Source organism: Barbus barbus (assembly GCF_936440315.1).
Source record: "Barbus barbus genome assembly, chromosome: 11".
In the NCBI taxonomy this organism is placed as follows: Eukaryota; Metazoa; Chordata; class Actinopteri; order Cypriniformes; family Cyprinidae; genus Barbus; species Barbus barbus.
The window spans coordinates 2,737,707-2,764,062 of NC_136739.1; the positions used below are offsets into that span (position 1 = coordinate 2,737,707).

The 26,356-nt window shown below is 39.1% G+C and overlaps 1 protein-coding gene across 1 annotated transcript in view; it reads right to left on the reverse strand.

Moving 5' to 3' along the window:
• The window catches only part of LOC306877001 (partitioning defective 3 homolog B-like), a 298,887-nt gene that overhangs the window by 101,216 nt on the left and 171,315 nt on the right, over window positions 1-26,356 (reverse strand). Inside the window, exons 17-18 of the mRNA XM_079428505.1 lie at window positions 12,218-12,427; window positions 6,928-7,150 (exon numbers count right to left, since the gene is read on the reverse strand). Coding sequence (XP_079284631.1) covers window positions 6,928-7,150; window positions 12,218-12,427 — 433 coding nt within the window. The remainder of the gene's footprint in view (window positions 1-6,927; window positions 7,151-12,217; window positions 12,428-26,356) is intronic.

Here is a 26,356-nt window from a genome sequence, read left to right on the forward strand (position 1 = left end):
TACATGTATCCAGCTGAAAAAAAATCTTAAAGGTGGTTTGGTGGTTTTAGCTGGTCTAGCCAGGCTGGGAGACCAGTCGACCATCTCAGTTTGGTTTAAATAGTTTTTTTTGTTTTTTATTAAACATGGCTGACCTAAAATATCCTGTTAATCTCTTGCCTTAGAAGGTAAAGCAGCAAGCTGCATTCCTCCTTCGCCTCTAATGGGAGACAGTCATATGCTCGGTCACAGTTTTACATGAAGCCAAGAGGCTTTGAGGAACTGCAATTTTGCTGAATTGCTCCACATTAAGGTTAATTATGTAATATTTCATTTCTGATAAAAAAGTAGCAGGGTTGATGAGATAAAAGTGAAGTCTGGAAGTGTTTAACACTGTGTAGTTTCACTGAGGGACGTTTGAAGTGTCTGAGAAGAAATGGCTCAGATCTAACTTCAGGACAGAGGAAGATTACTGCATATGAGTAGAAATGAAATAAAATAAAAATAAAATAAAGCAGATACTTTTAACTCTGCGAATGGATGAGCCGGGTTCAAAAAGACACTGCTCAGATCTGACTTCAGGATAGAGGAAGATTACTGCATATGAGTAAAAATAAAATAAAATAAAGATACTTTCAACTCTAGTTTTGGAATGGATGAGCCAGGTTCAAAGACACTATAAATTGTAGATACAGTACATGCTTGTTTCTATGAGATGCAAAGCACAGTAAAACCACTGTAATTTACAGCCTTGTGGCTTATTACTGTGTGCGGTTACATTTGCGGCAGTAGGTTTCACAGGACTGTGTGTTATCCAGTGTAATATCTGTTGTTAAGTGTGTGTGTGTATCACAGCAGCAGAATGAGGGGCATTTGGCAGTCCACACGGGCCTCCATCTGTCTGCAAGATGTAAAACATCCTAATGGGTCCCATCCTCCACCTGAGGCTATACCTTACCCTCCCATAGAGCTACTCCGTCTCTCTGTCACACACACACAAGCTATACGTTTCTCCCGTGGAGCTAAATCATCAGTTTGTCACACAAACACACTACACTAGTAATTTACCACTAAACTTCACAAACACATGCATTTCACTCTAACAATACTAAACAATGTGCTGTACACACACATAGTACATGGTGAAACACAAAGAGAACTCAACTCACAACTGATTCCAATGAAGTCTAAACATGCGATACATGTGAGCATAAAAACTCACATTGTAGACAGAAGCACTGGGTAAAATCATCAAAAGGGCCAAAAAGTAAACACTTAATAGTAGAATTCCTCAAACAAAAGTTTGTTAACAAGTCAGCATATTTCAAGCAACTGTTGCTTAGTGTCACAGTAATGGTTTACACGGCTTCTCTTTTTCTCCTTTCTTTCTATGAAAATCGCTACACAGGACAAGTGGAAAAATGGCAAAAAAAGCTTTACATGTACTGGCAACTATGATTTGTTTTTAAAAGTGTAACATTAAAGGTGGGGTATGCAATTTTTCAAAAACGCTTTAGAAAACTGAGTCGGGGCAGAGTACCAAAATAAACTTGTAGCCAATCAGCAGTAAGGGGCGTGTCTATTCATGATATGGAGGAGAGAACGTTCAGTGAACAGCCGAGCCGGGCGACAGATGGCGGATAAAAAACAAAAGAGGAAAACGTCTGCGGAACGACAAGGCAAGAAGTAGGACTCGTTCAGATCAGCTTTCCAGCGCTGGAGAGAACTCAAGGAGCAGAAGGCCTGCGATCGGACGCCGAGGTTGCTTTGGTTCTTCTCGATAGGTTAGTAAAACTGTCTGCACCGGACGCGGCACGCCGCAACAGCTAAAGTCTGCCTACACTGGACGCGATAAAGAGACCGTTGAAAATCACTTGAAATTTGTGTCAGCACGTCATAAATAGAACGCGGCAGCAGTTTTCTGTCGGGGATTTGTTGCGCCGCGCAGCATCCAGTGTAGACAGCATCACTGATGTCACATGTCTTTTCACGACGCTCACGGCCGGTGTAGACACGATGTAACATTGGTTTTGCTTTGTTTCACAAAACTAATCGTTGCCTGGGTTGCGTAGGCTACGTATGTGTGGGGCGGAGCTATCAAAATAGGGGTGAGACCCTTTTGGTGTAAGGGCGTGTTTGTTTTTTCAAATATCAACATTGGCTTCCAGAAATCACTTACCCCACATTTAACATGCCAATTTAAATATAGCTTTTGTAAAAATACAAAGCAAAACATTAATGTGCAAAGAAAAAAAAAAAAAAAAAAAAAGACTAAATAGGACTAGCATTTCCGATACAGACTAGTCTCTCACATCCCTAGTTAGGTATTATTACGGAGGCTATTGTTAGAAAAGTATAAAACAGATTTGAGCAAATTAGTAGGATGGATTTTAATGTAACACCATTTTTTGTTTTTACAGTGCATCAAAATAAGGCTAAGAGACCATATGCTACCTAATAAACGGTGTGCTAAAACAACAGAATGAGGGAAATAACAGTGTTATTGTATGACACAGTAACCTGTTAGGAGAGTTTGAAAGGAAGGCTAGATGTAAACATCTGGCCTTTGAATGCTAAGGACTGAGAAACAGCGTGACATAAAAAGGTTGATTTCCCTCTTTTGTCATATGTTTATCACTGAGCTGCAGGGCCATATCCTGGCTTAATGTCCCAGATTTGCAGCACTGCTCTGACCCACAGACACAGCTACCACCAGATCAACACAGCCACTATCAGCACAATGGACACTAGCCAGTGACTCCCACTGGGCACTAAATAGTAGCCAATGACACTGAATCTGAGCCAGGCAAAGAACAAAATACCATCCGCACTGGCCAGCTAAAGAATTAACAGGCACATATAACATTGAGATGGAAAACAGAAGAGGAAACAGAAAATAAATATTTCATCTAGACAGTGACAATGAGGGTTTCTGAGCTCAAATAAGAGATTTGTGTTCAGTATTAGAGAACCCGAATGGTGTCTGTAGCCGTACTAGCTCACTTTACAACAAGATGGCTGACATTCAGTCAAACAAATCTTCATTTGATGGTAAATGTAGACTGCAATACCTCCCTCAGCCTCTCCTACAGAACAGTTCAGCCAAAAATGACAATTGCGTATTTTATTCATTCCAAACAGTCTTTGGTTCATTTCGGAGTTTCATAAATTAACAGCAAACATTCCTGTAAGAACATAAAGGTTTAAATCCCTTTAAAAGCTCTAAATGAAGACGTTTCTTCAATGAGAGACATTTCAAGTACTTAGAAACACAGATTTACAGTCGGTGGGGTTAGAGGTCATGTTCCTCAAGGGGCGTCTCAGCTAGTCTGTACTTCACCTGCTCTTAACCTTTGAGGTCAGACATCGCAAATACACATAATGCTAATTGAAAAGGGCAGTCAATATTTTTCTATCGATCTACAGAATGCTTGAGATGCTTCAGTCCCTGAAAAAAAGGGGGCCCCTTGAGAGGAATATGTGAAGGGATAAAAATAAAAAAATAATAAATAAATAAAAAAAAAGGGTGAGAAACCCATGACATTTATCAAGAGCAGGCCACTTAAAGCACAATATCAAAATGAACTATGCAGCCTAGAGTTAAACCAACTAAAACAGCACAAAAAGAGGAGGCCACAACACAAATGCCCATTTGGTGAAGATTATTCTCTTGGGAAAGCAATTCATTCATAGCTGATTCAGGAGAATGTTTAAATGAGACAACTGTCTCAAGGTGCTTTCCAGTTCATCAACAGAGTAACCTGACTTGTCTTAAAGGGAATTTGTTTGGACGTGAATATCTGTAGTCAATGGAGATGCTTTGTTTCTTTTTAAAATTACGTTGTGACCAAAAAAAAAGCTTATTATGCTAATATGTGATCAAAATACAGTAAAAAATTATATTGTACAGTAATGTGAAATATTACAAATTAAAATAACTTTTCTATTGTTATGTCTTTTCACATTTAATTTATTCCTTAATTTTCTGCAGCCATTACTCCAGTGGAGACTGTAATATTTTTCTTTAGGATTCTTCGATGAATACAAGCGTAAACTAAATATAAATTCTTTGCAACATTCTAAATCTCTTTAATCTTTACCATTTGTTGAAAAAAAGTGAGCATTAATTTATTTTTGTTTGTTTGTTTATATTAATAATTAATGAATTATTAAAAATAAATTAATAAATCAATCTTAATTCCAAACTTTTGACTGGTAATGTATGAACAGGCCTTCAAGTTAACTCACTGACATTCCCAAAGAATAAAGGGATTTGGGAGGGTTTACACAGACGCACAATCTTACAATAAAGGTCATGTTCAGCAAGGACTCATCAGTTACCCCAGCAATGCAAGAGTGTTCACATTCCCTGGACCTTCAAAAAGTTGGCTTATGGAGAATTTCTCATTTTCAGTCCATTTAATCCCTGGATATTTGGCCTGCTCAGGGTGACAGGGCAATCTCACGGCAAAAGATTCTGAGTTACATCAGTTTTGAGCGAAGGATGTGTCACATTCCGTGGCGAGCAGCGTCACCGCACGGCTCTCGAACCCACATCTCTAATCCCGCTGCCTGCCAAATGTAAATAAAACTACGGTGGTTTTCAATAACCTTTACATTCCTCACCCCATCAACCGCTGACAAGCCAACACATAAACGCTTATCTCCTCAGAACAACGGTGCACATTAGAATGATTGCATGGGCGCGGGAGGAGAGCTGGCCGCAGTGGGTGCACTGGCAAACTCTCGGCAGACACACGGAAGAGGAAAAACAGTGGGATCAGGCCGAGTCAGACCCAGTCGGATTAACAGAAGCAAGAGCCGTATCGTAGCCTGCATTTCCTGACGAGTCGAAACGGTTCACCTTGAGAAAGACGCCAGCTGAATCAAGTTCTCCGGCTGTTTTCCTCACTCTGCTGTTTCTATTTCTCTCTCTCTGCTGGAATATTCCGCGTGTTGCTGTTACAGCATGGTGTGCCTTTCAGTTTTCCCGGCAGTCATCCAATTTAAAACAATTATAGAGCTAATTGCCCGTTAGGTGGAGCCTGCCGGGGCGTCCATGCTCTGATTTGTAGAATCACTCATGCGGGTCGTCCTCCACTGTGATGGAGCCGCCTGGCCTTGCTGGTGTCGGAGCCAGTGCCGGCCGGCCGGCCGGAGGATCGACGGGCAGATGGGCAGGGGTTGGCACAGGTGCCCACCATGATGCAAATTAGGCCTGGCACTGGCGCGGTGTGAAGACAGGGTAGATTGAGCGCCGTGACGCAGAGACGGCGTGCCATATGGAGCTGAGGCTGTCTGCTCTGTTTACCAGCAGTCGAAGTCAGTTACGCACACGCAAGCAGGCCGAAACACTTTCAACCGTGAGCATGAGCCAACTGAGCGTCTCAACAGCAGCTCGGGCCAAAATTCCGTCGCACGACATGTGACCGACCAGCGACCCATCGCCGCAGTTTAGCATGTGCGCCAAATCAACAGTCATCCATCCTGACCTTCACATGTGTGGGAGAATGTGTTAATCAAACCAGCCTTCATATGAAAATGAAAATCATTTGCTCACCCTCACACCGTTCCAAACCTGGCTTCTTTCTTCAGTGGAATGCACAATAATCACTCTTAGAATGAAATTACATTGAACAGGGACTGGAGTTTTCAAGTTTCAAACAAGACCCAAAACACCATAAAATAAATGTTATTTAAAGAGCCCCTATTATGGATTTTTGAAAATTACCATGCAGTGTGTAACACAGCTCGAAGTGATTGAGAACATCCTGCAAAGTTTTAAATCTGAAAGTGCACCGTGTATAAATGTTGCAGTCCTACTCGCCCCGCTTCTCTTGAGATCAGCACTTACTCGCTGGCCTCTGCTACACTCACCCCCCTAAACCTCACTCCCATCCGGGTCACGGCACCAATGTTGCAGTCCTACTCGCCCCACTCTGAGCGCGGTCTCCGGCATGGGAGGCGGGCACTCTAACGAGGAGGCTAAAGGCCACGGCCCCTAGGTTTTGCCTGCACAGCACTTACCCCTGGCCTCTGCTACATAAAGTTATTGCCTCTCAAAAGAAAGAGTTGACTCTGAATCATTGAACAAGTCATTTTTAAAACTAATCTTAAGCTGTTTCATGTTGACATCAAAATGAATCATTCCCAGGTAACGGCTGTACACAAATCAGCAATGCTCACAATCACAAACTGCTTTAAATGAAATCGACCAATTGGACCAATCACTGCAGATTAGCGTCATGCAAAAGATGGGTTTGGAAAAATTAATCATTGAGCGAATAGTTTGGGAGTTTTTTGACCTTGCATGCATGTCAACCTGTTGTTGGGGACTCCCAAAACCAAACAAATAACCTTTCATAACCCATAATAGGGGCACTTTAAAATATAGAAAGTTGTTATTTACTGATATTTATCCTAGCTTTTATTAGAGCCCATGACAGAAGTAGAAATATCAGATTCTTGAATAATTAGCTCTTTTAGGTTTGATCTCTTGAATGAATCCGTTAATCTGATTTATAAAATTGCAGTGTTCGTTCACCAAACAGCTCACTGGAAAGATAATGAGTGAATAACAACATTTTGGTCTATTTACCACAATAAAATATCGAATGACTTTAAAATATAGTGTGCCAGTCAAATCTTTCATGAGATTGTTTTTGTGCTTTTGTGTCTTTTTGAAGCTTAAAAGCTTCTGTCTCAATTCATTGTATTTGCATGAAAAAAAGAGTGAACAGAACACATTTCAAAACAACATCTTTTATGTACCATAGAAGAAAGTCATACGGGTTTGGAAAAACAAAAGGGTGAGAAAACTATTTTTTGAGTGAACTGTCCCTTTAAGAGAGACAAACAAATTAGGTAAAATTTTAAACAAAACTACAAAGAAAGAATAGGAGAGGGACGGACAAAAGGAAACACAAACACAAAGAACTGGGGTCTTGCCTCAGCAACCCGAATCCTTTCTTCTTGGTCTTCTTATCCAGCTCATCACCACCCTCCTCTGATTTCTTTTTCTCTTTTTCCTTTCCTTTGCTTTTCAACTTGTCTCTCTTCCTGCCCTTGGCCTTCTTCTTGTCTTTCTTGTTCTCCTCATTGTCTCCCGCACCTTGTCTGGAGGAGCCGCTGGCTGGAGTATCTCGTCCAGAGCTCTGGTCCGATCCCTCATCTGTTCCAATACAACAAGCACACATAAAATATGATGAATATACAGTGGTCTAGCATAACTAAAATTATATACATTGCACATTTCTTCTTGTGTTTAGATAAACTGCACAAATATATCTACTACAGCATAAATAGCATAGCAAAACCTCAACTGGTTTCACAGATGTCTATATTCACACAGTATTTACCTTCAAAACCGCCCAGTCCTTGTATGGCCTCGCTCTCAGTTCGAATCGTGGGATATAAAAGATCTCTTCTCAGATATTTATTTTTCAGCTAATCTGCCCTGGAGCATCAAATAGTTGCTTACATTATCATAATCAGAAGGAAACAGAAAGAAGGGATGCAGATAACTGGATAGAGAGAGGGGGAGGAAGAGGACGAGGACAGATAAGGATAGAAAAAGTGAAAAAAAAAGAGGTTTGGGTAACTGAGGAACCTGCTGACATAACCATCTGTTACTGGCTATCCACTGTGGGGCACTGTGTGTGTGTGTGTGGGGGGCGATCAATTGTGGCTGCATTATGTGTCTGCGCTCTGAGGTTTGTTGGATGGTAGCGGCGGTGCTGGGAGCAGATGTACGTTTACCAGGCCGCCTCAGAGAGTGTGTTAAAAGAGAGATGAGGAGACGTGCGAAAAAGCATCAGTCTTTCATAAGCCTCACAGCGGCCATCTTACTAACCCTCCGCTTGTAGCTCAGGGGAAGGTCCCGACAGCTCTGTACACTGCGATTTATTGATGGCTAGTTGTATCTTACAGGCCAAAATATGACAAGAGAAAAGAAAGAAATGAGTGAGGGACGAGACAAGAGAGATCTGGGTTTATAACCGAAAGTCTGCAAGTAGTGGTCGACCAATATGGTTTTCAATAGCCGATATTGATGTGTAGAAAGGAGGGTGACCAATATATAGACATGCAATGGCAAATGGTACACAGAATTGTGAAAACTACTTTTCGCCAATATTTCTCAAAGGCTATTGACAAAGCTGTTGGTGTAACTGACATAAGCTGGAACTACTAAATCTTTTAATTTGCAAACCCGGTTTATTGACCAATTGGCATTCAGTTACCGGTTCTAGTACATGACATCTTCCACTGATACAAATGTCTGACTTCTAAACGATTGACTTTTATGAGCAGAGCTTGTTAGTGAATCCAAACACACAATTAGTGTACTCCAGATTGTGAACAAATTACTTTCATGAGCTGTTAACATGACAAAACTAAACCCAAGACGAAAACGACTGATGAAAAAACTATTTCGTAAACTGAAATAAAATAAAAATGTCAAAATATTTGAAAAACTAAAACGAAAAGAAACTAACAACAGTTATTGAAAAACTAACTGAAATGAAACAACAATTAACAAAAATAATAGTTTTCGTCATCATTACGTTCTCACCCCTTGGCGGAAAAATATGTGAGCTGTGTGACAGTTTAGGGAAATACCTGTAAATGGCGCATCACGCACATGGGGTTATCTGACGGAGAGACGCAAAGCAGTTTAAAGCAGAGTCCTGCACGGGTCCTGTTTGGTAAACGTGCACCAGCAGTACTTAACAGAACACCCGACATCTGACAGCAGCACTCATTTATTTCTGTACCAGACCAGAACCATTTGACAAAGACCGCAAGTCGCGACCTGAACTGAACCTGCATTATTCTACAACATGATCAGGCAGGCAACATTATTTATTTTCTCATGCAACACAAGCAATCAAACCAACATTAGGCAAGTTGGTGCTTTGAAAAAAAAAAAAAATAGACACGCAGAGCAACATGATAACAGAAAAAAATATGAGAACGCGCCTTTCTGTAAACAATAAAAAACTTGGCCAAGCTTCTCGTGATCACTGTCAAACAAATATGCATAGGCTAAATCACATCATACACATGCTTATAATTCATCATAAATAAAAGAACATTCAAATATGAGCCTTTATTGTTAAATACGATTGCCGTTATTATTGAATTTCATTAGTCCCAGTTATGATTTATGCGCGGCTGTTCATGGAAAAGTGAGCAAGACACGACAGTTACAATATCATGATTATGGTTAAATAAGAAAAAAATACATGTGACCCTGGTCCACAAAACCAATCTCAAGTCGCTGGGGTATATTTGTAGCAATAGCCAAAAATACATTGTATGGGTCAAAATTCTAGATTTTTTTTATGACAGAAATCATTAGGATATTAAGTAAAGATCATGTTCCATGAAGATATTTTGTAAATTTATTACTGTAAATATATCAAAACTTAATTTTTGATTAGTCATATGCATTGCTAAGAACTTAATTTGGACAACTTTAAAGGTGATTTTCTCAATATTTCGATTTTTTTTGCACCCTCAGATTCCAGATTTTCAAATAGTTGTATCTCAGCCAAATATTGCCCTATCATAACTGTACAGCCACCCTATTATTCAGACACAGAGGAACCTCAAAGGCCTGCTCCAGCTCCCTCTTCTCTAATATGCATTAGAAAACGCTTTTGTTCGGACCAGCACAAAGGCTTATTGTAAATATCAATCCCTGAACACAATGCTGAATGCCGGGGGGGAAAAAATGGTGAGAAAGCATAAAGAAAAAAGGGGAGATATTTCTCATCATGCTCACGTCTCAATATGAAAACGCTTTAAAAGAGCAGGGCTTGAGGACTTAAGAGAGCAGTACCTATGCTCTGAAAGCCTTACATCATAAAGCTATAATGACACTGCTGTGAGCTCAAAGCAGAAAAATGGAAACCATTTCAAAGGGAAATAAATCCCTTCCTTAAATGCCTCTCTGTTTATCATCCTCACTGATGTATGGCCTTTGATATTTATTTGGTTTCTTCTTCATGTGAGAAGACCGCATCCTCTTAATTTTCTCCTTGGGGTGGTGGTATAGTGGTTAAGGCTCAAGGCTTGCAACTGGAAGTTACAGGTTCGATCTATATATTTAGGCCTAATTTAATCGTGTTAATTTAATAATTTTTTTCAAGATTGTCATACTCAACTGTGTTTAAAACACTGATATAAAACAAAAGCTGAATGTTTGATTCTGATCACATTATCCATTTGAAATATTTTCTAAATATCTGATCCTATAAACCTTCCTCAAAACTGAAAATTTAAACAGCACAACATTTTCTAGCAGACTGATCTAATTACTTTGGCTCCTGAAGTTGTAGCAGCCAATCAGAGTGTAACTGGCAATTTTCAGTCATCTATACATCGGACCGTACTGTGGGCTGTCAGTGGATGTCTGACTGAGAGGATCACCATTGTGCCCTTGAGCACTTAACCCCAGGTTGCTCCAGGGAGATTTGTTCCTGTAATAAGCCAATGCTTCATGCCATTCAAAAGCGACACTGAATGTCAAACAAACAAACTCCACCATAAATATTCTAATCTAAGCTGTTAAAACCAGCTCCAGCATTATCATATAAGGGTGCAAGGACAAAAAAAAAAAAAAGAAAAAAGATGGAAATATTTAAGTGTGACATACCCTAGTAAAAAAATGTGCTTAATTGAATTGAATGTGCATTGAAGTTTATTTCAAATGCTACAAAATGGAGGGGGAACCTCTAAATAACAAAACAAAATGCAACAATGCATGACTTTCATGATTTCTTAACACACTTAAGTGCAGTTTTGGCGGAAAAAGGTCAAATTAAACATTTTAAGTTTAATAAATACATATGTATTATATAAAATATTATCATAATGTTTTAAAGAGCTCTTAATTTATTGTGTTTACTAAAAGTAAAGTATTTTATTATAATTTTAACTGTAGTGATATTTGATATTACATTAAATCATTCATTTTAATTGCAAATATTTTTAAATTACATTACAGTATAATTTAATTTACCATGAATGCTTGTCAGTACATTTAACAATACCCTTTAAGCCTACTTAAAAGACAATATAAGCAATAATAAAATAACAGATAAAGTTGTACTCAAGTCCAACTTAAGTGGGTACTACATTCAGTTTTTTTTTTTATTTAAAAGTATATATTTTACCTCAATAATACTCTTTTTAAATGTATGCTGCTCTTTCACAAGAGTATGCATAAATAGACTGATAAACAAACTTATTTAAAGTGTATCATCTTTCTCTCTCCCCCTACACACACACACACACACACACACACACACACACACAGAATGGCTTGTTAGAATGTGATGTTTAAACTCTTTTCTCTGAACTCAGGCAGAATATCATCCCACAACAGGGACGGTAATGAGAAGTGAGAGGAACGCTGTGTGCCTAATTACTGTCCTCAGTAATTAGTAATAAGCTGCCGCTGTTTTCTTGACCAGAAGATCACGGTGCACACACGTAAGTGTGTGGCATCTCCACGTCAAGGTAAACAGCAGATGTAATCACACGTCGATGAGCAAATGAATAAATAACTTGATCATTTGTGTTTGTTTTGAAGCTACGAACTCATCACTTGGTCATCCTGAGTTGCACTATTGAACCACATCTCAGTTTAAAATTTCAAAGAAAATCTTACAACGACGAGCTCCGGTTTTATCTTGGTCTCCACGAATAGGGAAGTTAGATACTGCTTCGGGATGTGTGTGTGTGTGTGTGTGTGTGTGTGTGTGTGTGTGTGTGTGTGTGTGTGCATGAGACGGGATCTTAAGTCTTCAGCTGTGCTCTATCTGTTCGCACTGACCATAATGAACAACCCCTCTCCTCTCTCACACACTCTCCTTCTTTCGCCACATGTCTGTAGTCTGTCGTCTCACGGAAGGGCCAATTAGGCTGGTGTGTGGGAAGAGGAAGCACATGACAGGGACAAAGCCAAACACTTTACTCTCAATTACTCTCCCTCAGCAGTCACTGACTTCACTCACACACATCCACAATCACCACAAATACTGATGTAGGCTTGTGGGAGTCTATGGGGAACAACGTGATATGTGGAATATAGCAACTACCAATTTCTTAAAAGGGGCCATGACTTATCTATTTGTAATCATTTAATTTGTTTTTTTTTTTATTACAGAAAAGACACATTGCACCTTTAAATCCTGTGACTGTGTTGCTGCTGCATTGTGGGTGTGCTCACCGTCATCATCCTCTGGCGGGCCATCGTATGATTTGTCGATTGCTGCCCGGAAGCTCTCGTTGCAGCCACGCCCTCTCACCATGTGTGGGCGGGGCCTGTGGAAAGGCAGCAGCTCGTTCCTCTTGGCCTCTGTCATGGCAGTCTGAAGACTCTCTAGAGAACTGGACTTCTTCAGGCCTAGCGTGGGTCCCAACTCCACCCCACCACTCACTGAGACAGCACAAAGAGGAAAAATATATCCATATAATGACACTTTATCACAGCGTTTGCCAAAAATCAAAACAAATTTTTGCAATTAGTTCAAATAAAATTAAACATACATACTCCATTTAAAGTTTGTTTTTACATCATTTCAATGTGATGTTTTTGTAAATTTGATATTAAGAAATGTAGGATTTAAAGGGACAGTTCACCCCAAAATTAAAATTCTGTCATTATCACTCACCCTCATGTCGTTGTAAACCTGTAAGACCTTCGTCTTACAATGCAACTGAAATGCTCCCAGAAGCATAGTAAGGACATCAGTAAAGCAGTCCATGTGACATCAGTGGCTCAAATTCAATTTTGCTAAGCAACGAGAATACGTTTTGTGCGCGAAGAAAACGAAAATAATTTATTTAACAATTCTTCTCCCAGAATTTCGGTCTTCCGCCATTTTGGAGAGTACCACGAGACACATGCGTGCGCTTTTCAATGAACGTAAACAACGCTGACTACGTAATTCTGGGCAAAATCTGGGTCTGGGAACATTTCAGTTGCATTGTTGTCTACGGAGGCTCAGAGAGCTCTCTGATTTCATCAAAAATATCTTAATTTGTGTTCCGAAGACAAACGGAGGTCTTCCGGGTTTGAAATGACAGAATTTTTATTTTGGGATGAACTATCCCTTTAAGTTTGAAAATCTCTCATTGAAGCAATATACTTATACATTAATCAAAACTGTCAGCATTTGTGGCATAATGTTATTGCCACAAAAACAGACTTAAATAAAGTCGATTTTTTAGGAGGATTTAAATGTTCTTTCAGGTTATACTTATAAAAACACTGGACTCAGCTGTAAAAATGTATATAATATTACACTGATACTATAAGTGCGTGATTTTACATATGTATTTTATGTTTTGTGGCTAAACCATTGAAAAATTGTCTTGTTAATCAACATTTTGCCACAAATGCTGTTGATTGAGCTTAACATCTGAACCTGGAATATTTCTTGAACTTTTATTCAAATATTGTTTGCCATTCAAAATATAACTGTCATCATCATACTGTTTGCATACCACATTTCTTTTTTGCATTTATTTGTAATTTGTGCAAAAACAAAAGACATTAACCTAAATTTGAACTTTAAATCTATCTTTTGCTGCCTAGCAAGCACTGGTATTAGGAAACTTAATTCTAGCATCAGCACTTTATGAAAGACTCGCTCATTTGTTTCTGTGCTAATCAAAGCTGGTGGGTCAATAGAGACCACTGGAGCATTTCCAAAAGACATTCTGGGAAGACAAAGCAAAACGTTAATAATATTTGAAGTGCCAAAGGTGGATCTTTATAAGACTGAGCATGTATGTGAGTGTGTGTGTGAAATTGTAAACACTCTCTCTCCTCTAATGAAAATGACTTTTTAAACATGCGCCTCCATGGGGAATGATGGATGAGAGCTCAATCCTGGGACTCGTTTCTCCATCAATCAGAAGCACCATCTCTCTCTCTCTTTATCTCCCTCCTTTCCTTCTCTGCATACCTCCATCCTCACTTTGGTCGACCCCACCCTTCTCCAAACATCTCCTACACCCACAATCATTAGCTAAAGCGCTGCAGCTCCCAGAATGCATTCATGAATCAGGAAATCATCGTATCGACAGGTGGTGCGCCTCACTGGAATTCCAATCAGCCTGGCCTGCTGCCGACACCGGCCCCTTTTTTTGTTTGGCTAATGGTAATTTAAATGAAAGTGGAAGTGGGATCAGTCGCTTAATCTGTGTGGCCTCCAAACTGCCAGAGAAGGCCAGACGAGATGAGCCCAGCCTGGCCCAGCTGCAAGCTTTCTGCTCCCAGGATTATGACATGAGAGAAATTTATGCACATATAATTTGGGATGTGGAACAGAGAGAGAAAGAGAGAGAGAGATGAGGAATGGGGCGCTGAGAGACAGGGAGGGTGAACGGAGATGAGGACACAGCTGGATGAGAGGGACTTCATATAGCATCACAACAGATGCCACACCTTGAAGTTTGACAAGAAATTAAAGTTCAAAGGACGACAATGTGCATATGTATGTGACATGCTGATTTTTAGTAGGCAGATACAAAGATCAAGAGCAATGTAAAAAAAAAAAAAATTCAAAAATTGTATAGATGTCTTAATTATTTATGCATTACATTTAAAGGTTTGCAGATTGTAAATGTTTTGAACGCAGTATCTAATGCTCACCAAGGCTGAATTTATTTGATCAATTAAGTAAAAACAGTAATATTGTAATTTAAAAGAACTGTTTTCAATGTTAATTAATCTAATTTATTCCTGTGAAGGCAAAGCTGAATTTTCAGCATCATTACTCCAGTCTTCAGTGTCATATGATCCTTCAGAAATCATTTTAATTTGCTGATTTGGTTTATTACATTAGTTAGTTAACATGCCATAGACTAGATCTTCTAGCTGAAGAATGGCACTTTAGAAATGACTATAAACTATCCCTTCCAGCCAACTGTCATATGAGTCCCCGGTTGATGTTAACGTCAGCACATTGTAAATCCTGATATAAGCGTGTTGTGAAACTCATGCGAGAAATGACAGTCCTCCATGTTTCAGCAACACATCTTACTTGAGCTTTAGAATGCACTTGCATCATGCTTCACCACGTACCGACGTTCATGTCAAGTGTAAACTTCTGTGACAGTTGTCCAGAAGTGATGGTTTATAGTTTAAAGGGGTCATATGACATTGCTAAAAAAATTATATTTTGTGTATTTGGTGTAATGCAAAGTGTTTATGTGGTTTAAAGTTCAAAAAACACATTATTTTCCACATACTGTACATTATTCACTCCTCTATGCCCTGCCTTTCTGAAACGCGTCGATTTTTACAAAGCTCATTGTTCTGAGAAGCGAGGTGTGCTCTGATTGGCCAGCTATCCAGTGCGTTGTGATTGGCCACCTTCTTTCTTTGCGTATACGTTTGGGCGGTATTATGAAAATCTTCTGAAAAAAAAATAAAAAGTGATACAAATCTGGGATGCATGAGCGTGAGTAAATAATGATTTAACTTTCATTTTTGAGTGGAGTAACCCTTTATGTTTGAAATGAGCACTAAGCACCGGGCCACAGCCCTGAAAACATCTGGCATTTGCGGTTTAAGAATTAGTTTGAAAAAGCCAGTTTAACTCCCGAAGGGCTAATCCTGAAATTTCACCAGAAACGACCAAAGCAAACCACTCTTAAAATGGACTTTCAAGCACATGGTGGTGGATCATAGGGAAATGTTCATTAACAGCAGTATGGAGCGTTAGTGAGTAGGAGAGGTCTGCTGCAGCTCATTGCAGGGCTGGATTTGTGTGAGAGGAGGTTTATAAATAGCAAGCCGCTGATGTACCAGCCAGCGTGACTGAAATGTTCTCTATACGAGCACAGTTCGTGTCACAAACGCAATTACTTCTGTCCCATGGCCTGCTGATGAAATTAAGCAGCTTTTGAGAAGTCTGCTCTCTGGAGGTCTCCAAAACACTTTTGGCTTGGAGATGAGAGTCTAAATGTGTCTCTCGGGATACTAGCGTGCTTTAATCAGACCCACATACATTCTGAAAAAGGGGAGGGGCTATTAATTTTAGTCGTCACCTGATTTAACGAGAAGTTAGATGTGAGTGTGGTGTAGTAATCTTAGCTCAAGAGGGAATATTATTAATCATAACTCTTTATAATTAATTATAATATTTGGACAAGTTAATAGAATTAGCTTGATAAAGCATAATTTACAGTACAATCAATTGACCAGGTCGTCTAGTGAACACTCAGTATTGATTATTTATGAATTCAAATCAATCTTAATTTCCAGGGTAAGAGAAATATCCTTTTTTAAGGTACAGTACTACTCAGAGCATGTAACAAGATCGAAATCATTAAATTTACTTTGTTGCAAGCAGGGAATCAGAAACAAATACTCATATGCATTGTGCACAAAGTTTTATTTACGTAAATCACAAACGCATAACTAGACAAAAACACACATGTATATATACACACACATACATGGTACATGGGAAGGGTAAGTGAGACTGGATGAATGAAACTGGACAGAAATGGGTAATGAGGCTCAGTTGACAAAGAACCATCAGTCTCTAATTCAAAGCACAGTATACGATAGCTTACAACAAACCTCTGTGTGCTGCAGGGAACGATACTTGCATTTGGATACTTGCAATGAGAACGAGAGTTCTGTGAAGCTTCTGAAGAAGGTCTGGATGGTTCCATTCGATAGCCGAAGTTGCAATCTCTTGAAACGCCGAAGTCGTTCTTGACTCTGTTGGGGTTGAGAGAGTCCTCTCTCCTAAGTAAGCACATGGCTGGGTATAAAGTGGGGCCTGTTGGCCCTGTGGGCCGCAGTGGAACTGCAGGCCGCAATCCATAGATGAAGACTGCCAGGAGCGGGTAGAGAGACATGTCTGAGCGAGGGCCTTTCCATGATGGTAAATTCCAGGGTTGAGTGAAGATGAACTCCAGTGGTCAGGAGCCATCTACCCAGGCTGGGGAGACCGCACACGGCTCTATGTTGGGGCCTGCTAGGCGCGCCCGCACCGGCTTAGGCGCTCCGTGAGTCCAAACACACAGACAGCCTTGACCAATGATAAAGGCTGAATTCCCAAGCGGGAGGCTGGAAAAATTGGGGGGTGTATGACCCTTTGTCTAAAAGCATGGCTCGAAAGGCTCTGGCAGTCTATACTTTGATTAAATTACACACACACACCTGGCATTCTATGAGGAGGTGGTGTACACCAAAGTGTGCGTCATCAAATGAGCATTAATTTGGTAGGAGACACGATACAAGTGAGGTTACATTAACTATGGACAATGTCCGGCCATCTGTTCGAGACCTCAAGCTGAAGCGAACTTGGGTTCTGCAGCAGGACAATGATCCAAAAAACACCAGAAAATCCACCTCTGAATGGCTGAAGAAAAACAAAATGAAGACTTTGGAGTGGCCTAGACAAAGTCCTGACCTGAATCCTATTGAGATGCTGTGGCATGACCTTAAAAAGGCGGTTCATGCTCGAAAATCCTCCAATGTGGCTGAATTACGACAATTCTGCCAAGATGAGTGGGCCAAAATTCCTCCACAGCGCTGTAACAGACTCATTGCAAGTTATCGCAAACGCTTGATTGCAGTTGATGCTGCTAAGGGTGGCCCAACCAGTTATTAGGTTTAGGGGGCAAGCACTTTTTCACACAGGGCCATGTGCGTTTGGATTTTGTTTTTAATCTATATTGTCAAAAGTATGTGGTATTGCTAGTAACAATGTAGTAACTTAGTAACTAAGATAGCTGTTACCGTTGTGGTTTATTCTGTAAACAGCAGAAATATATGCATATTTTAGCAAACACCATTTTCAACTAATTGCTTTAAAAAAAATTATGAATGGGGTATAACTGATGCATTTGATGTTGTAGAATAAAATGTGAAAATATCCTGAGCTTGTGTTAATCACAGGTATTATTTAACCCTTGTGCGACCTTATGGACATTTGTGTCTCTTTCAATTTATTATTATTTATTATTTTTTTATTTTAATATTTCACCCTCATTTCCTTTATTAAATCTGTTTTACAAAGCGCTAACTTGTTTTTGAATTCAAAGACTCATTCCTACAACACTCTTATTACATAAATGGAAAATGAGGCATTGCCAAAATGGCCACTGAGGGAACTAACTTTATTTCAAAACACGTTTAACCGACACTGTAAAGAGAGGGCCATTTGGAGTCTGTCACGCCAAAGATGAATCTGCTGTGGTGGAAGTTAGGAGAGGAGAAATGTGGAGCGTATAATGGAAAAGGTCAGCTGTCTCAGTGTCACTTGTGTTCTCCTGTCACACTCAGAAACACTTACTCTCGGTTCATAAGTGCAGGGTTCAGGAAGCAGCTTTCTGCGAGTTATACTCCTGCATACCTCATGTTCCTGAGTCTGTCAATCAAACTCGATGGTGTACTCGGGCAGGAAGAGAGGATAGAGACACATACGCCAGTTACAGTTCAGATGCTCGCTGACATCCTACACACACAGTAAACCTGTTCTCCACCGGCCTGTCTAGCATCCATCACCACATCGCAGGTATTAAAAACCTGTTATGATATTTCGCAGCGGGAGATGTATGGCTTTGATAATTGCCTACGGCAGACTTTTAAAAGGCATCTCATAATTACGGTTCACCTTTATTGGGTTAGCGTGTGTAAGAGGGTGTAGCAGAGGTCGCTGGCTTTCGGAGACTGATGGCTGTGGGTGGAGGGGTCTGTCACTTTTTGAGTGCAGGGTGATGGATGGTCACTTGCACTGGTAACCAGCACAAACCATTAAAGCTCGCCCTCATACCAGCACGAGACAGAGAAACCCTTCCAGCCAGAGCTTTCATCTTATTTTGATGTAACAAAGATTGTATCGATCAATCAGAAACTCATTATGAGCCCGATCACTGTAGGCAGGACTGGTTTTGAATGTGTGAGTGTCGGGCCCCACAGATCTGTGAGTGTGAGCTGAGCTGACTGAACGTGTCACGAACAGAAGGACAAGTGGAGGAACACATATGACAGGACTCAAGATCAGTGCTTCTCAACCAGGGGCCCAGGGCCCGATAGGGGGTCTCGGAAAACTTCCAAGAGGGCCTCAAAATGATTAAAATAAGACAAAACAAGCATTAAAATAGGCCAAAATACCTTAAAAAAAACAAGATATTTCTTATTTTAATTAACCTCCTCAACAACAGTTTTTTTTTTCTTTGAAGAACCAAGGTCTTTAAAAAAACTGAATATATAAGGTATAATTTCTAGAGCTGGAAAAGTCGCATAAATTAATACAATTTCTATTTACATGTATACTTTTGTAATGAACATACAGTACCATTCAGTTTAATGTTAGTGTTTTATTTTAATTAACTCTTTTATATATCATTCATAATTAAAAATATTTTATAAATAAACTAAATATATTATACAATCCTGAATCATGAAAAAGTGTATCATGGCTTTTACAAAAAATGAAAAAATAAATAAGCAGCACAACTGTTTTGGAAATTGATAATAATAAGAAATGTTTCTTGAGCAGCAAATCAGCATATTACAAACTCTAAAGGATCATGTGACACGGAATACTATAGCAATGGCTGTAGTGTTTTTACTTTATTTTTTGATAAAATAAATACAGTCTTGGTGAGTTTGAACAACAACTTTTGAAAAAAATAAAAATAAAATCTTACTGCCCCCCAAATGTTTTAAAGATAGTGTACAGTTTCTTAAACCTTATCTGGTAATCACAAACAAAAGAAGTCACGGAGCCTTCGAATATTTTGGACACTTAGTCAAGTTGACAACCACTGAAAATAACCACCAAAAATAATTAAAATTAGATGAACACTTCAGTGCACTGAATACAAAGTCTTAGCTTGTGACTATAAAGATGTGATTACTTAGAGATTCACCACACATTCAGATTCAAACCGAAGTTTTGGTCTCTGACTAACAGTAACAAATTGTTGCTGCAAGCGCTTGGTCTGTTCAAGCGCTGATCTTTTCAGTCACTGTCTGCTGCAAACATAACTGAACAATCATATGAACACAAAACATTGCAGCACGTTTGAGACTAACGAAGATGAGCGAACAAAAGTTACACCAGAAGAGGTGACTTCATATATTTGGATGTGTCTAAATTCATCCAAGTACACCTAGGGAAATGCACTAGCACACACAGAGAAACAAACAGATGGCTTTCTACAGCGCAAATTAATCTATCAATTCCAATCAGTGAAATATGGCAGCTTTCAACTTGAATCAACAACAAACTCCCTCTCAATCGTGTACAGAGATTAGTGTGCAGGAACACGCAAATGAGACAGAGAGAGAGAGAACAGTGTGGCATCACGGCTCTCAACAGGCCAGCGCTTGGCAGCAACTTGAATGTTTTCAAAGTCAAAATTGCACAAGAGATGCATCAGACAATCAGCAGCACAGTCGCGCTCACCACAGCCAAACTTCAGAGGACTTCTGCACAAACAGGGTACAAAATGCACTTTTGCCACATCTGCTCAAGGCTGATGATTTTCTGAAAGTACTGTTTTAATTAAAATCTTAAACTCAGCATGAAATTTAAACTGTATCCAACTTTTATTCTCCATTGTGACATACACCCGAGTTAAACAGCTTATTGAACCACATACAATGCAGGGTGGAACTTGATCTGGTCTATTGGGAACTGATTGGATGCTAATTGTTGCAATCATTTCACACGGGTGACAGGGTGCTGGAAAGCAGGGACTGAAACTCATCTGGCCACTGGACAACTTTATAGTCCATGCAGTTCAAAATTTCATGAAAAATAAAAATGGTCAGTTTTGATTTCATGGCAATCCAGCTTAAATGCAATGAGAAACAGAAGAGTGTTGCTTGACAGTATATGAAACAAGCTGCGCACACATACACACACACACACACACACACAGTCAGAGGAGATCTGCTCTGGAAGCATATGACTGCTAGAGAGAAACAGAGATGTAAAAGCCTGATGTTTGTTAAAGCGGAGGTTCTGGAAAGCATCCCAGCTCCTGACTGAGTGACAAATGGAGAGAGGGAAACCACTCAATGAGAGCCAAAGAGAGAGAGAGAGAGAGAGAGATCTTTGTTTTAGACAGTAAGCATTTATCCGTCTCTCAATCAACACACCTGCATGTCTGTCTCTTCGAGTGTCTGTGTATGTGTGTGTGAGCGAGAGAAATCTCCTGACTCAGTCTTTGAACATTTAGAGGTGCTGCGACACACACACACAGTTTGAAAATGCCTGTTCAGCACACATGCCCTAAAAAAACATTTACAAACTCTTCAGCAATCAGATGATGACAATATTACACATGGAACAGCAGCCTAACCAAATTAGTTTACTGTACATATTTTGAAGTCTTTAAAATTAATCATTAAAACTCATTATCTATTTTATATTCAAGGATTATACTGCATATTTAGTAAAAGACCGATTTAAAATATTTTAGGAACTTTAAATATATACTCAGATTTAGAAAGGATTTATATTCTGCTTTAAAACATTTATTTGGGATTTATAAATATTTATTAATATTCAGGACCTATTCATTAACTTCATGTTTGGATGTATAAATACATCTTTAGATTTACAACATATATTCAGCCTGACTATAAATGTGATTTGTGCTGTGAATTATTGGTTTAAGAAATATAAGAAGTGTAAGAAATGTCAAGAATGCTCAGGACCTTTATCCTGGTATACAAGCCAAATTCCTGGAAATGTTGGGACGCTTTTTAAATTTGAATAAAATGAAAACTAAAATAATTTAAAATCACATGAGCCAATATTTTATTCACAATAGAACATAGATAACATAAATGTTTAAACTGATACATTTGACAATTTTTATGCACAAAATGAGCTCATTTCAAATTTGATGCCTGCTACAGGTCTCAAAATAGTTGGGACGGGGGCATGTTTACTATGGTGTAGCATCTCCTCTTCTTTTCAAAACAGTTTGAAGACGTCTGGGCATCGAGGTTATGAGTTTCGTGTTGGAATTTGGTCCCATTCTTGCCTGATATAGGTTTCCAGCTGTTGAAGAGTTTGTGGTCATCTTTGACGTATTTTGTTTAATGATGCGCCAAATGTTCTCTATAGGTGAAAGATCTGGACTGCAGGCAGGACAATTCAGCACCCGGACTCTTCTACTATGAAGCCAAGCTGTAGTAAAAGCTGCAGTATGTGGTTTTGGATTGTCCTGCTGTAATACACATCGTCTGGAGGGGAGCATTTGTTGCTCTAAAACCTTTATATACCTTTCAGCATTCATAGTGCCTTCCAAAACATGAAAGCTGCCCATACCATATGCACTTATGCACCCCCATACCATCAGAGATGCTGATTTTTTAACTGAACGCTGATGACACGCTGGAAGGTCTCCCTCCTCTTTAGCCCAGAGGACACGGTGTCCGTGATTTACAAGAAGAATGTCAAATTTGGACTCATCTAAGCATAGAACACTTGTCCACTTTGAAACAGTCCATTTTAAATGAGCCTTGGCCCACAGGACACGACGGGGCTTCTGGACCATGTTCACATATTCCTTCCTTTTTGCATGATACAGCTGTAGTTGGCATCTGCAGATGGCACGGCGGATTGTGTTTACCGACAGTGGTTTCTGGTAGTATTCCTGGGCCCATTTAGCAATGACAGAATCATGCCGATGAGTGATGCAGTGTCGTCTGAAGGCCTGAAGACCACGGGCATCCAACAAAGGTCTTTGGCCTTATCCCTTACGCAAAGACGTATCTGCAGTTTCTCTGAATCTTTTGATGATGTTATGCACTGTAGATGATGAGATTTGCAAAGCCTTTGCAATCTGAAGTTGAGGAACGTTGTTTTTAAAATTATTCCACAATCTTTTTACACACTCTTTCACAGATTGGAGAGCCTCTGCCCATCTTTACTTCTGAGAGACTCTGCCTCTCTAAGACATCACTTTTACAGCTAATCATGTTACAGACATGATGTCAATTAACTTAATCAGATACTAGATGTTCTCCCTTTTCAAAATCTCTTCAATAATGTAAGCTTTTTCAGTCCTTTGTTGCGCCCATGCCAACTTTTTTGAGACCTGCAACCCTCTACATTGAGAGTAAATCACTCGCATATGCGACTAAATCTTCACTCTGGACGACTAAAATTATGACTAATATTAGCCCCTGGCTAATAAATACTCAGATTTTAATCGCCAGTGTGTAAGTTGGAAGCTAAGTATATAAGTTTAGCACAGATATATTTTAACTCGCGCTTCAAAGCTTCACTCTCCGTCAAGCGATCTGTACTTTGTTTTTCCAGTTCATCTGAATAGATGCGCAGCGCACCTGTGTTTGGCGTACGTAAACTCTATTGTGAAGGCGCATATGTCGTTGTCGCACACGCAAAGAAAGAAAGAGCAAGACAGTCTTACATAACATGCAGAATTGACGCACTACATGTAAACGATATTCTGTGTTGTATTTTCCCGTCAAAATAACAGTGTTCCTTTTGGAATTCTTCAGCTTTTAAGAACGGAACTAAATGCGCAAACAACAATCTCATTGGCTGGAGCTCACCTATTATCGTCGCTGTTTTGATTTCAGCAAATCAGTTCCAGCGAACGCAGACAACCTGATTAATATTCATGAATCCAGCAGCTCATTAATCCTTAGTGCGTTTTATATTGTTCTTATTAATACAATTCTTCTTCCTCTTATTATTATCATCATTATTATCTTATCAGTATTATTGTTAGTTTTGTCCCCCCTTTTTTATTACAGAAACACTGAATGCCCAAAAAAGCACCACCACCAGTCCTAAGTTCAGTTAAAATGACTAATATGCATTCATACATGGGTACCAAGTTTTAATTCTAATTACTAAAGTTCTATCATTAAATAATAGGCTTACTTTATTACACACACACACACACAGCATAAAAGTCTGGCGAGTAAACTAAAAAATTTACTAGCCAATGGCGATTCAATTGCCAAGGTGTCCGTAGAGGGTTGACCTGTAGCAGGCATCAAATTTGAAATGAGCTCATTTAGTGGATAAAAGTGTACAATTTCTCAGTTTAAACATTTGTTTTGTTCTCTATATTATATTGTGAATAAAATGTTGGCTCATGTGAGTTGAAAGTCTTTTAGTTTTCATTTTATTCAAATTTAGAAACCTCCCAACATTTCCGGAATTCGGGTTGTAAATGTTACGTACGGTTATTTAAATAACTGCATTTTTTTATTTATATTTAGCATTTTTTTCTCCTTGCATTTCACAAACCTTATTTGCAAAATTTGTTTTAGTTATGACCAACCTGAGAACCACTGTTCTTATACACTTAGAAAAAACTTAGAAAATCACACTGCAGCACAGACAACATCTGAAATGTTGACATCTCCTCCATCTGCAATACAAATGATGACACACAGCCTGCATTAAGCTTTCATTCTTGCCAATTTAATTCCATTAAATTTCCTGGTCTGTTTCTGTTTATGTTCTTGGCATAACGGTTAAAACCTCCAGTTCATATCCAGTGTTTTTCCTCTGTCTGGATCTGCAAAGAAAAACAACAGCAAGGAAACGCATCTGCGAGCTCCCCGCTCGGGTCTTCTCAGTGATTTTGACTTTGCTAAGATATGAAAGACCGACTAAAACAAGCTGTTTAATGGTAAAAGATTTACAACAAACCACTAAAATGCAGCTAGACACTGATAGCAGCATCAATACTGACAAATCACGGTTAAGAGAAACAATTCTTCCAATCATGTTGCTCCTCTCAGTATAGAGTTTTCCCAAAGTTACAGACAAACCAATCAAGTTGCAACCAGCATTTACTTGAATGTATCATATTTATCAAACTTGAATCAACACTGCCTTCTGAAAGCAGGAGGCCTGGCACGTCATCCTGTGTTATTTAAGTATGACAGCAGTTCCTGTGTACAGTATGTGGCTCATTAGCAGAAAGGGAAATCACATTCAGTCAGCGATATCTCGGACATGTTGTTTCAATTTCTATTGTCTGTCTGACACGCTCACTCAGGCCTGTTTGACACTAGTGGCATTTTAGTGACACAAGGGCAACTGTTCGTTAAGAACAATTCTGCAAAAGAGGGACATAAAATACTAGTTCAAACTGATATTAGAGGAAAAAAAAAAAATCGATAGCTTTAGTTGGGAGAGAGGAGAATCATATTTCCACTGGTTTCTGACTGGTGCAGTGTGTGACCTTCCATGTCATAGCGAGGGTCTGGATGAGTGGGGAGTTTGAGTGGTTTAGCCCTAAGCTCTTTAGACAGAGATAGATGAGGAGTCAAACTCACAGGCGCAAATATTCTGTTTTGTGTTGCCTTGAGCAGGTGCTGGATATTACTTTGATACACACCACTGTGCAATAAAAACTCCTGGTCTCAGGCCTGATCTTGAGCAGAGAAGAACATTTACACTTTTTAATTTCTCAGACAGAGAAAGTATAAAATTATATTTTATTTTTTAATGAACCACATTTCTTCTAGGGCGTTACTGTACATTTACTGTTTTTACCTATACCCGGCATGCCAAGTTTAAAGTTGACAAGAAACAGCATTGGTTGTTTCGTAATCAAACAAAAGTTTTGAACATTCACAATCAGAAACGATGAGATTTGATAGACAATATATGTTAGATTAACAATGAATGATGATTAAAACTTCAGTCTGCTCTTCCTAATAGTCAGGATGTTTTCTCCTAGTCCAGTCAGGCCAGTAGTTTTCCTTTTGTCTGCCAAAAATGTCACTGGCCCCAAGAGATATTGGGGGGGGGGGGAATTAATTAATTTTAAATTTTTTCACAATGGTCTTTACAAACTTTTGTTTGTAAAAATATGTAATAAGTTAATACACAGCTATAATATAACCCACTTTGTCTCGTTTGTTCAACAAGGCTGCATTCAACTGATCAGAAACAGTATAAACAGCTGTATTGTGAAACATTATTATTATTAAATATGATTTTAATTAAATATAATTAACTTAAAATAACTATGTTTCTTTCTTTTTTCCCCATCAAATTCAAAAACAGTTGTGCTGCCTAACATTTTTGTGGAAACTGTGATATTTCTTTTAGGATTCATTAATGAATAGAAAGTACAAATGAACAGCATTTATGTATTTATTGGCACTTTTGATCAATTTCATATATCCCTACTGAATAAAAATATAAATTTCTTAAAAAAAAAAAAATGACTGACCCCAAACTTTCAAATAGTACTAGTGTACATGACAGATTTTGCAAAGCATAAAAATGGATGCACAAGATCTGTAAACAATTTATGGCATCACAACACTGGGCCAAAAGGACAAATGAGAGTTCTGTCAACTGGCCTGAAA